Here is a 13,549-nt window from a genome sequence, read left to right as displayed (position 1 = left end):
CAGAAATAAAGTAGCCATTAATATTTTCTTTGAGCTTTAAAATGCTATGCCTTTCAGGATTTAAAGTGGACTTCCAGCTTAATATAATGAATTGCATTAAAGAAAAACATTGTGATGGCCTCTATCTGTATGATGCCTCCAAACAGAAAAATGTCTTTAGAAAATAGTTCTTTGTATGCCTAACTAAAAAAAATACTAAAGTTTTAAGTAGCATTGTTTCATGCATACTTATTTTTCATATTTATTCTGACTTGGGCTATTTGGACAGCTTTGTGTTTGGTTTGAGTTTTGTACCCTGGCCCTGAAGCAGGCTGGGGGGAGCAGAGGCACCAGCGGTGTGTGAGGCAGCTGGGCTGTGCCCTGCAGCCAGGGCAGGGGGCACAGCTCATGCCCGTGCTCCTCAGCTGCCGCCGCTGAATTCAGATCCTGTTCTTGCCAACACACCAGTGAAATCCTTCTGATCCAGGGGCGTTTGCTGCCCACAGACCGGCTTCCAAAGCTGTGCTAGGGATGAAGGATTCCTAGTTTGGCTACTGCATTGTGTGAGCTAAAGAATCTGCAGGAGTTTCCTGGCAAAATAATCCAATCCTATTCCTGTCATTCAGCCAAAGGGAAACATGCTGACTCTGTATGAGTCAGGGTGTTTTTTTTTATGGGAGTGTTATTTCCAAAGGAATTACATAACCATTCCACTCCTACCACCATGGTAGTCAGTATATTAGCAGGGGTTTGCAAGCTTTGTGCATTTAAATTGACACCTTATCCTAGGAATCAGTGTGTTTTTCTGAGTTACTGTTCCCTTATTAGCCTTTGTACTTGTTGATTATTAGCATAAAACATTTCTGCGGCTATTCAGATTTGCTGCTGATTTTCGAACAGATCCTTTTTTTGATTTAAGCATGACTGCGGTAAAATTTCAAGTGGTTCAGTGAAATTGCTGGCTTGTGTTGGAGTTAGGATATAGATATATGATCCAGAACTATCTCACAAGCAATAAAACAAATTTTGAATTTTAAACCATCGTAGCAAAAGCTACAGATAAATGGTTTTGTTTGTCATGTAACCAAAAACAACCTCCAGGAAAGATGTTTGCATTAATTACAGCAAGTGTTACATCAAGTCTGATGTTTGGTGCTAAACAAAACTTCCATGGGAGCAAGAGATTTTGGGACCAGTGCAGCTTTGATATTTGTTACAATTCTAGTGTGGGATATTAAAACTGCAGATGTGCTCTCCAAATAACTAGATGAACAACTTGAATCTTGTTTGTAGCAATAAGATGTAAAAAAAAATGCAGTAAGATGATGTAAAAGTAAATGCACATGGTAATGCCTGTACATGCAACGAAAAGCACTCTGAATTTAAGATGTAATATATGTTTATATTGTCTTTGTGATACTTTCCTCATTCAACTGAAAATTGCATATTTTTGTTATGTAAAACCTTATGGTTTTATTCATTTCAGACAAGCTCTATATGGGACCAGGGCAACTGTACCATGATCTTCAGAACCTTTTACATGACTTGAATGTACTTGGTCAAATTAGCCAATTAATAAGCAGCCTTAAAGGAAACTATCAGGTAATAAACAAAGTTTGATTTATTTTTCAAGTTTGTTCTTGTAAAGTTGTATAATTGCCTCTCCCTAGGGTTTGTGCAAGGCATTCTTTAGTTCTCTCTACAAAAAGTAGAATAATTTTTACCTCTAGTATTACCTCTAGTTAACAGCATTTACTGTTAAGTGTTATAAATAGATTACAGCTGTCCTTTTAATCTTGCTTTTCTTTATTGTTTTTAAGTGTAGGTGGATATTACACATGTCTTCGTTTGTTCAGTAGCTGATAAGCTTATATGCAAACAGAATTAAATTTTGATGTTAAGAAATTGTATTCTTGCAGTTAGACACAGTAGTAGGAGGATGGTTGCTTGGAGGAAGCTCTTGATCCCCATCCAAGCTTATAATCCTGGCTTTTGGGGGGAAACTGTACTTTAAAACTGAGTATAAATCAAAAAAATATAAAAGGATTTTCAGAAGAATTTTGAAACTATTTTGCTTTAGCTTTGTTCACAGCCCTTTGATTTAGCTTATATTCTGGCAAACAAATATAGTACTTCACACCAAATGAAGTCTTGAGACTTCAAACAATTACTTTTTTTGCTTGTTTTTTTATACATTTTATATGTGGTTTCATGTAGTTTTTAACTCCTACCTGCCACCACAGGTTGCAAATGTGTGTATATATATGAATATATGAAAGCTGAGTTTCTCTTTACATATTTTGGCTTCAGAGGGAAGGCATTAAATAAAACATAGCATTTTGTGAAAATATGTACTTTTAATGAAGTTTATGGAAAGAGTGCTTTTGGAAAAAGCTTCACAAGTATTAGAAGGTGAATTTCATCTGCATAATTGGGAATATGTATAGCACAGATATACCATAAGACATTCACCCATCACCATATAAAAAACCTTTCTGCCTGCGCTGACAGTCAGAGCCAACTATGCTTTGAAAACTTAAAATTCATTGTTTTAGGGTAGATGTGTGTAGCATTATTACAAGAATTAAGTTGAGGAATGAGGTTAGCTTCTTGATATTTGAAAAACACTTAAGTTGTCATAGAATTCTGGTGGTGGAAAGTATGTGTACGTCTGTGTACTTGTTAGTCCTGATGTTTTGTACATTCAGGTGAGGTTTTGCTCCCTGCAACAGAACACTCACCTTGCAGTTATTGTTTCAGCAGCTTCCACAGATTTAGTCAACACATATTTCATGATGGCTCCATAAACATTTTGACTCAAAGATTTGAACAAAAGCATATTTTCCATATGATTTGTAAATGTTTTCAAAAGATTTTAGTAGCAGAATTTGTGATGCTGGAATAAAGTAAAAGGCTTGTGCATACACCTGATACAAATACACATGTTTTAATTTGACAAACACTTGGGAATGTCATTTATCCATCATCAAGCTGAGCAATGTGAGTTTTAATGTTCAGATGAAATACATTAGAAAATATTTTAGAGATTTCTGAACTGTGTTTACCATTATGGCTAAATTATCCATGATGTGGTCTAATTGAAGGCCATATGTAGTTGTTTGTTATATTCAGGAATCATCTTATTATTCTGTATGCAACAGGCTGGTAGGCTCATGTTGAATCTTAATTTTTTTAATTTTTCAGAACTTAAATCAATCTGTAGCCCATGACTGGACCTCAGGTTTACAAAAACTGATTTTGAAAAAAGAAGACGAAATCAGAGCAGCGGATCGCTGTAGAATTCAGCTGCAACTCCCAGGAAAACAGGACAAGTCAGTAGAAATCTTGATTACAAAACTTTCTAAATTGGTTTATGTGTTAGGTATAGATGTACGAGTGAGGATTTGGGAATCAGTAGCTGTTCCCTCCCTTCTGTCTCTGTAGTAAGCCCCTGAGTTTTGCTCTTACGCTGTAATGCTGGCTGCTTTAATGTTCCAGAGCAGCACTGTAGCTTTTCTCCTGTTCCTCAACCCAACATTCTGGATGCAAGAAGCAAGAGAGGAGCCATGGCAATGACAGCTAATAGGGAACAGTCACTGTTGTATTGCTTCACCAGCTCCTCTCATAATATTTCATGTAAAGTATAGGAAGATGGACATATGGTGTATCATAGCCTGCACACTTAAATCAGAGCTGAGTCTTTGTCTAAGTATTAGAAAATAATGAAATTTCATCTTGCTCAACATTCTTAGCCATGGCTGTATTCATACCCATGCATTTATAGTGGCTTTTTTTTTTTTTTTTCCCTGTACTGCAGGTCTGGGAGACCAACTTTCTTTACAGCTGTGTTCAATACATTTACCCCTGCCATCAAACAGTCTTGGATCAACAATTTACAAATGGCTAAACTGGCCCTTGGTAATTCCTAATTACTCAAATTTCCTAACAAGTCAAAATAGCTCTCAATGTACAGTGTAATATATTTATTTTTATTTTTTGGAGAATGATTTTCCTTTTTTGGTGAAAATTGTTTGTAGAAGTTTAAAATTGCAATACAGTAAATAGTAGTGATTGTGTATCACTGCAAATAATAACATTATAGATAAAACCGGGCACTCATTATGAAGGAATATATTTTCAACAGTGTTTTAATGAAGTCTGGTATTCCTTACTAATTGTTGCATCTAAATCAACACAAATAGTCTCTAAGTTAGAGCAATAAAAATATGCTGTTCTATGATGTTCTGTGATGTTTTCTGTGTTTGCACAAGGGGATAAGTTTCCAAAGATACTTGGACTTATTAATGCCTAAGTTGAAAAATATTAACTTGCTTGAAAGCAAGTTTCATCAGCACATGGTCAAAATAGAGTGCTTTTGTGATGTCTCACAGAAGACAAGCAAAGTAACAAAAAAGAAGAGAGAATGGATGTTTCCGTCATTCCATGATGAGGATACTTATAATTATGATAACTGGCAGTTGGTAGTGATGTTTCTTAAACAGGCAGAGAAATGCTGTTCAACAAACAGATTTCCTAGAGTCTTGAGGAGAGGTTTGATGTGTCTTTCCTCTTTCAATATTCAATTTACAAGATCATTCAGAGACTGCCCTTAACATTTTGCTAATGTAAGATGTTCTTTTTTTGCATTATCAGTATGTATGTAATCTACTCAATTGAATTTTTGCTCATAGTTTTATGTTGTCATTTATGCATCTATGGCATAAGAACAGCCTGATCTGTATTGACTCGTCCTGACAGAATTCTTTTCTGTTCCTGTGGAAATGTGGAGGTGATTATTCAGTGAAAGGTTTGTGGAGTGTTTATTGTTTGTTCTTTCCATTACAGCAGAGGATAACCTGTTAGGTTGGTTCTGCATAGAAGATGATGGGAATCAAATCAAAAAGGAAAAGCATCCTCTCCTTGTTAGACACATGCCAGTGATGATGGCCAAACAACAGGAGTTTAAGGTGAATGGAATTTTGATATAAGATTACAATTAGGTTTTCTTGTATGATATAATTTCTAAAGAATACCATATTGTAAATACATCTATTAGTTCACATCTGCTAGTTCTCTTGAGCATCTACCTTGGTTTAAGACCATTAGCAATTAAAGGTCCAGAAGAACCACGGGAACACAAAATGCAATTATTGGCCTCAGCCCTGGGCTAACTTTGCCAGTTTTGCAGCTCCTAAAGTAATGCAGGTGTGAGCCCAGATGTCATTCCTGGTTCTCCCAAATCCTTGATATTACTAGAAAATATTACTTAAGTATTACTGCAGCTCAGCTGCAGTTTGGCTCTCAGTCCCCAGCTCAGGGTAGGAAGAGAACCTCTGCTTGGCTAATCCTGTTTGTTGGCTCTCTGTGTGCTGCTCAGGCTGCCCAGTGGTGTAGGGAGCCATCAGAGCAGGTTTACATCCCAGGCTTCTGTCAAGACTGAGAGCTAAACTACCAGGGTAAACTATGGAGAAAACATCACTTTTGACTAAGATGCAAAGTGACTCAAGGTGTAACGAGCCTGGGAAATATCCAACATGCAGTCTCATTTTTCACCGGTGATTTATTTAATTGTCACAGCTACTGTAAATTAGTACAAGTAAATAGCTTCAGCATCTGTTAAATGAGACATGTTAAGACAGGCACAGAAGCTCTTTTTTCTTTCTCTTTTTTTCATCTATTGATTTCAAATGTTTATCTGTATATAGTGAATTGCTTTGCTAAATAGATAATGTTTTTTCTACTAAGGCAAATCACTTAGTAATGCCTGCTGACTTCAAAAAGAGACTGTAAAATTCTTTGCACTTCAGAAAATTAAGTGAACTTGGAATTTAGAACTCTTAACTTTTGCTGACTTGTTTTGTGGTGGGTTTTGGTTTTTGTTTTGGGTTTTGGGGTTTATTTTGTTTTTATTTTGATCTTTGTTTTGGTTTGTTTTTTTTTTTACTGTTGGGAGGTGATGTTGCTAGGCTATGGGGAGTTAATACTAACTGAGTAGTCTAAGTTAATACTTACTGAGTTTTTGCTAGTCCTACAATATAATCACAAGGACGTTGGTGTCCAAAATGAGAGCATTCGTTTGAATTCTAGAGAATCTTGTGTAAAAATATAGTATGACACCTCATTAGAAACCTTTCTATTCTCTACACAGTTATGAATTGCTTCTATATATTCTGAAGTGTTTACATAAGCGTTAGGAAAGTGCCATGGATATTAGGGAAATTAGAAATCCATGACTGGTCATAAAAACGTTTTTTTTTCAGATCCTTGATGCTTGATTCATCTTCGGAGTTGGGATGGACTTTAAATAAAGATCTTGAGTCTGGTGTTGCTTTCAGGTTTTTTTTAATAGCCTGCATGATAAAATCATGAATATTGCTATTAATATACTGACAGTAATATGATGACATGAGATTGGAAGGGAGTTTAAGTCTGAAGGATAATAGCAGTAGCATTCAAAATGACCAAGGCACCTGGAGAAATAATTTGCAGGGGGAAAGAAAAATAAAAAGGATGACAGTCAGCAGGACAGACACATGGTATGCTCAGGGAGAAATTAGGAGTTTCATAAATGCAGATTGAAGAGATGGTTTAGTTGGTTTGTTAAAGTAATTTTTAATAGACCAGCAAGGTAAGGATTGGTTAGGAATGCAATATTGTTACAAGGAGCAGTAAAGAATGAGATGTGTAGAAACAGGCTTCTGAAGAGGTGACCATGGTGTAGTGCTGCTACTAGCTCTGCTAGAATAATGTGTTGAGGTGAGAAAACTCTGCACTCTCAAAGATACACATGAGGCTGATACATGTGCTGAAGGGATGTCAGTTGAAAAAGTGGCAATAATAAGTTTAAAAACAAAAATTTGAAAAAGCAATTGTTTAAAAAAAATTATATGTAATTAAGTAATAATGTTAATTTATCCTAATGAAGAGGTGTCTCAGGCAGGGTCATGACATATATCAGCCTTACATGTAAAAGGACACTGCAAAGAAAGAGAAGTAAGTACCTGGTGTCTGAGATGAGAGGTACAGGCTAATGATTACATCAGGGATGGTGTCAGTTTGGGGACATGAAAAAGCTTAATAAAAGTCATTAAGCATTTGAGCAGATCAGCAAAAGAGAATTTGTAGTCTTTGGCAGTGAAGGTCTGTAGGGTAGATAAGGAATTTGTCAGGAACAGTATCTGTGCCACTGACCCTGCTCAGGGGAAGCTGGGTGAACTAAACTGACTTCTTGGCTTACGAGATTCTTTGATATCCTTAAATGCTTTAGCTAATTACAAACTAAAATAGACAGAAATAGGCATATTTTGTTTAAGTGCTAACAGCTCTTTTTTCCTCTCTTTGAAGATTGAATGTGCTGCTTATAATCCTGAGCCATATCTTTCTGGAGAAACAGAGTCAGATTCCTGTGCTGTGGAACATGGTTTTCTTTGGGTAAGTGCAATCTTTACGCAAAGTAAAATCTGAAAGTTGTTGTCTCCTGTTTCTTTCCACTGCTTTTTGTGGCTCAACAATATGTAGGTATGAAAGAAATGTTGGGTTGTTTTTTCTCTTTGTTTATTTGTTTAAAAAGAAAATATTAGCTACTAATTTGTCCGTGTGGTCTTGCTGGTCTCTGTAGGGTGTCAGTTAAGTGTGTGTAATTTGTTCAGCACAGAATGAATTCCAAAGTGCTGAGCACATTCAGAAGGGAGTTATGTGCTAATTTTTAACAATTGCTGCTAAAAACCAGTGTGAGCTTACACTGTTTTCATACTTCAATAATTTTTAGCCAAAAATAATCTGTTTAAATCTACATAGGGAAAAAAACTTACTCTACATATTGCTGTGACCCCAGATATGCAGATATTCCAGCAAAAAAAAAATATGAGGTGGATAGAAGCTGTTCTTAAAAAAAAAAAATGGCAAGCTAATTATTTCAGGAGATTTTCTAATTACTACAATACTGAAAGTTTAAGGGAGCCCTTGCAAATTAAAAGTTAGAAACAGCTTTTCTTAGTGGTGGCTTTCAAGGCAACCCATAAAATTTCCTTTTGTCTTTGCCATTTGTAAACAGTAGTTGCAAAAACATGCAAATGAAATCTTTCTGCTGCTACAGAATATTCTTTCTCTTTCCTATTTTATTTTGTATAAACAGAAAGAGTTACTATACAAAAACATGTACTGTGCTTGGGTACATTTTTTTTACTTCTCCCTGATCTGTAAAATGTGCAAGTTTTTGGACATATTTATGATACTTAGTTCTGGATCAGGGAGAAATTTGGGTTCCTGTATCAACAAGTTTACAAGACTCTTTCTTTTTGGACGGAGCATTTCTTTGTAGACCTGTTACTGTGCAAAGGACAGGCCTCAGCCATATTACCTGTTTTAAAAGAATCTGAGACAATTAGAACACTAGTTATTAAAATAGCATGTTGCACAGATACTTACAGTAATTACATTATATAATGTATACACATTTGAGTCAGATATCAGACTAGGCCATAATATTATTCCTGCTCTAAAAACACAGTATTTTTTTTTTGAGTGTAGAAGGCAAGATTGAATGTATAAGGTTTTTATATATCTTCTATTTGTGCTGAATTACTCTTATGTCTTAATGCATGAAAATTCATATTGGCACATATAACTTGAGATGCACTCTTCAGTTAACATTCCAATCATTCCTTCTTGTACATGTTGATCTTCCTGGATACAGGCATCAGTCATGGTTTGTTGTGGTTTTTTTTAATTTTCCCTTTTTCATTTCAGATTGGCAGTTGTACTAATCAGATGGGCCAGATTGCAATAGTCTCGTTTCAAAGCTCCAGCCCCAAGGTTATTGAGTGCTTCAATGTGGAATCACGGATTCTCTGCATGGTGTACATACCAGAGGAGGAGAAGCTGAAAGAGCTAAACAAAGCTCCAGACTCTGAAAGTGTTCTTACAAAAACGTGTAATGTGCCTACTATTTGCCTTGGCATGGAAGAAGGAAGGTGATTCTTGGTTTTGGTGTAATGTGTATGATTTACTGATTAAGTTTGCTATTCTATAGCAAAACTGTGTGAGATATTTCCAAGAAAATGTTTCCTTTTTAAAAAAGTATACAATCGTTATCCTAGTGATCTCAAGGTATCATTTATACTTAAATCAAGGGTAAAATTCACTCTACATTATTTAAAATGACACTGTGTGGTATTTGAAATTAAAACAGGGCATCTTTTTGATGAAAGAGGATTAGTTTATTGTATCTGAAAAATATAAATACTACATTTGTAACATTACAAGGTAATCTTCAGGTATTAGACAATTTTCAGAATGGCAAAAAGAAATCCATTTATCTGCCGTGTCATGTTATGCAGGATTTGTCACATGAAAAAAAAAATATTGCTATTTACTATTGACATGAATTACTTTGCTGTCTTTGAACTGATGGCCTACTGAGCCATCCCTTGATTTGTGTTGAAGAACAAGGCTACATATTCTAAACTTAGAGGTCAGTTGGCAAAGAGATCTTGTTACAGTTAGGGAGGTCATAGGTGTGTAACTACATGTGATTTTTGAAGGTGTTTGTAACCAGTATAAATGCAGGAAAATAAAATTTTCCAAGGAAAATGCCATTTCTAGAAATCAGTGATTTAATTCCATATTTAACAATATTCTTACCATACCCATTGTAAAAATCAATAGGAATTGTGGAAATTTTAAGTGCAAGTGATGTCCGGTAGTGAGTTTTTTTTTTTATTTTCCCTACTTCTCCACATAAAATAATTTATTTTTAACTAATTAAAGTTTTAGGTAGACTCATCATAAGGACTTGAAGCAGAATTTTTATTATGTCTCTTTTTTGATTAAGTGTTTCTGCAGACAAGATAATATGAATGTGTTGTCATATGTCAATGTTCAGTAATTGCAAGTTGTCTATGCAGACATTCTGGGGTGTCAAGAATTGAAGGAGAAAATCCTCTTTTCCTCAATATTTTATTTTAAAATTCTCTTTTGCATATTCTAGCAAGAACTACGTAAAGTATGATTTCACAGGTCTGTTTCTTCTTGCTTCTTTCTGTAGCATTTCTATTTACAAAAGTTGCCAAGGCTCAAAGAAGATTCGGCTTCAACACTTCTTCACTCCTGAAAAATCAACTGTTATGAGCTTAACATATAGGTCACAGTACTTGTTTGCTGGCTTGGTAAATGGAAACATTTCAATCTACACAAAAGCAGAAGGTAATGCTGAATAGTGATATGATTTCATGGCATCCTGAGGAACTCACATGTCAGTGTATTTTGGCAGAAACAATTTTCCACTAATGTATTTTCTGAAAATTCTTTGTAAAACTGCTGAACTAGGATTACTACTCTTTCCGGTATGTCTGAAGAGACTTGTTGTCTCTTTTTGAAGGATAGTAGGAACTTTGATACTGTTCCCACTTTCACCATACATGCATATGACAATTGATTTTCCCCCTTAAACCCTAAAGTCTTCAGTGTTGCAAGAATCCAGAAATGTATGTGCTAACAGCATTACACATTATTACACAGTATTTTACACAGCACAGTGCTTTTTTCTCTCAACTATCAAGTATTGGTGAGTATGAAACACAGAAATGCCCTATTGGTAGAGATTTCTTTATTTTTCATTTAAAATGACAGCCCCATTTTTACTGTACAGCTGGAATGTCGTTCCTATGTGTGTAGTTCATGTATTTTATAGCAGGCCTCCTTTTTTTATTAGTATCACAGTTGGTTGTTTTGTATCTAGCTAAATAATTGGCTGAAATAATTTGAATAAAGGAGAATCCCAGGCAATTTTTCTGAACCAAAACTGTCTTCCAGAGCTGGTTCAGGTGCTTTCAGTACATCTCACTAACTTCCCTGCAGTATTGTATATATATCTAGTGTTTCAATACAAAATCAGTGAGGCTTTGCTCAAGGTTTGAAACCTTAACGTTTTAAGTGAAATGTTAGCACAGAGACTCCTAACCTGGTGAAGTACAGAGGCTGCAGAGATCTGCCTTGCTTGTGAGCTGCAGTAATGATGGTTGTCATGCTTCTCTAATGAGGTGGGCCCTGTGAACAGTTCAGCTGAATTTGTGTGGCACTGTACGTTGGCTACTAAATCCTACCAGTATCTGAGGAACCAAATTCAGTATCTGTAGTTTTGGGACAAATTATACATCCACTCTTAGAGCACAGAATTTGTTTGGGAAAGCTAGAGGATGTTTGTTTTTTTTTCCTCAAGCAGCAAAGATCTGGGTAAAAAGTGATGGCAAAGAGACTTCCCTTGTCCAATTGTCTTCAACCCAGTATGTTTCCTGTTAAGCTGCTGTCTCTCATCCGAAGCCAAACATTAGATCTTAGTTCCCTTTAAAGCTTTTTTTTTTTTTTTTTTTTTTTTTTTTTTTGCTTTTGAGGCACAGGAGAGAGGTCTTGATCCTAGATTAATAATATTTTTGGTATTTCAGTTTCTCTACATACCTGGAGGGATATTAAAGTGAATCTGTCATCTTCTCTGAAAGGTGCTGGCGTATTTAATCTAAGATTGCAATTACTATCACTCACCTTCTTCCAGAAAAGACCACTTAAAAAACACAACTGACAGCTATCCTTGGCAGTATAGCTAAGAAAGGATTAATGGGTTGCATATCTACAGAGAATGTTAAAGATGGGGCAGAGCTGTTAACCAGACTGCATTAGTCTGGTTATGAGATGGAGGTTATTGCATTGACCAGGATCCTAGCATGCCCTGTTTGTCTTCTTCTGAAGACACTGGTTTTGGGCAGTGAGATGTTCCTGGAGCCTGTCAAAGTCTGAGTCATGGTCATTGGAACTTTGAGAAGGGAAATAATGATATTTCTCTGACTTCTGTCAGTTAATCTTGTAGTCCCTCTCCTTACTGCTTGCTTGGTGTGGCTTATTATAGTTCTCCATGCCCCATGGAAGTTGTGTGATTCAGCTGCTGCCATGTTAGTGTCCATCTTCCTTATGTTGGCTGCTGTGGTTATGTGAGGCATTCAGCCCTGGAGGGGTGTTTTTATGAGCCTGACCTATTTACCAAACAAAGGAATCCAAGCAGTGGAATGTGAGGGAGGGGGAATGCAACCTCTGAGGAGCTTTGTGCAATTCATCAGGGTTGCCTTCTGTTCTGCAGAGGAGGTTGCTTTTCAGCCACTTCAGCTTGGGTTTTGGTCTATCATCATAACGGAGATTAGGTTAAGATTTAAAAGTGAATGTGAAATATATCCCTGCATTACATCTTGGTTTGAAGCCTGAGAAGGACAAATACTGTGAGATGCATAGGAAAAATGGTTGTTACAGGATTCCATGTATGAGAAAGGATTATCTTTCTTCTAGGATGAAAATCTATCTCACAGTCTGTTGTAGAGTTGGGGTCCTTTTGTCTTCCTCCCTGGGCAGAAACTATGTGGATCAGTTCAGTCACTGAAGCTCGATGGCTTACTCTATGCAGTCAGAGACTTGTGATTTGTATAATTTGGTTTGCAGGACCCAAATAGCTCTAATTTCTCCAGTTGTTCTCAGAGGGGTCAGTGCATATAAATATCCATGATATTTGTTTACGAACATCTGACTTTCTTCACTAGAGAACTATGTCAGATCTACAGCATCCAGAGTGTTCTGGCTGCAGAAAATCTTGTTTTGAAGCAGTAAAAAAATGGAAACTGAGAAGTCTTACAGTAAACCAAAGAGCAAACGCCATGTCAGTGAGAGAGTAGGAGGTGCACAACTTCCTTTCTGGAGGGTGGGCATATTTTAGTGAGACACCTCATGTACTTTCACATATGACGTAAAATGTACTTAAGTACTTTTCAGTATTTTATGTATTTTTAGGTACTTAAAAATGCATATCTTAATGTATTTGAACACAAGCTGAAAGCAAAGTCTTGAAAAAGTAATAAAATCTACTTGGCTCTTAAATGTGAGCTAACATGATTTGTGAAAATATCACAGAACACCAGGGTGCAGGTCAGCTAATATGTTAATTGTAAAAACAGTACCCCTGATAATTATCCTCACTAATCCTTAATTTTATGTGTGTGAGAAGACTTGTTTTGGGAACTGTGAGACAGCTAGTGAATTAAATGCTATTCTGTATAGGAAGGGGAGTGATGCGGATAGCAAAATTTCTCTTTTGCACAGTTATCAGTCTGAAAAATTCTGCCATTAGTGTTTGCCTCAGGCTGAGTTAATATTTCCATGCAAAACATGCTTAGAAGAGGTTAATGGAAAAGTGTTTTGTATTGTCTTTGTTTAAAAAACATAACAAAACCCCTTTGTGATGATTGCAGACAGACCAGCAGATGTGTTTTCTGAGTGATGTAATAGCAAAAAAGGTCAGCACGTGTTTGACTTCCATTCAGAAAAGCAGGAAAGGGAAATCACAATCTTTATGTAATATAGGTGTATTGTTCCTGATATACTGTAGTCAGTTCCAGCTTCCTTTCTTCTAGACATTGATATACATTTCCTTTTCATAAAGTCCTGTAAAGAGTACAGGAAAGAAACGGGAAAAAGAAAATACAAACTCAGAATTATTGTGGCAGAAAGTAGAAGAATTAATATTTTAAACCAAACT

At 36.0% G+C, this 13,549-nt stretch overlaps 1 protein-coding gene across 6 annotated transcripts in view; it reads left to right on the top strand.

Moving 5' to 3' along the window:
* The window catches only part of ARHGEF10 (Rho guanine nucleotide exchange factor 10), a 123,285-nt gene that overhangs the window by 84,583 nt on the left and 25,153 nt on the right, over positions 1–13,549 (top strand). For 5 of the 6 annotated variants that reach the window (XM_021551229.3, XM_021551228.2, XM_031504434.2 and 2 more), the window contains 7 exons: positions 1,466–1,581; positions 3,184–3,311; positions 3,797–3,897; positions 4,825–4,946; positions 7,324–7,410; positions 8,728–8,951; positions 10,025–10,182. In XM_021551229.3, coding sequence (XP_021406904.1) covers positions 1,466–1,581; positions 3,184–3,311; positions 3,797–3,897; positions 4,825–4,946; positions 7,324–7,410; positions 8,728–8,951; positions 10,025–10,182 — 936 coding nt within the window. The remainder of the gene's footprint in view (positions 1–1,465; positions 1,582–3,183; positions 3,312–3,796; positions 3,898–4,824; positions 4,947–7,323; positions 7,411–8,727; positions 8,952–10,024; positions 10,183–13,549) is intronic. The other variant, XM_021551232.2, reaches the window with a different exon arrangement.

Source organism: Lonchura striata, chromosome 3, assembly GCF_046129695.1.
Source record: "Lonchura striata isolate bLonStr1 chromosome 3, bLonStr1.mat, whole genome shotgun sequence".
In the NCBI taxonomy this organism is placed as follows: Eukaryota; Metazoa; Chordata; class Aves; order Passeriformes; family Estrildidae; genus Lonchura; species Lonchura striata.
The sequence above is the reverse complement of the archived record's forward strand: the minus strand, read 5'-3'. Positions and strand labels throughout refer to the sequence as shown.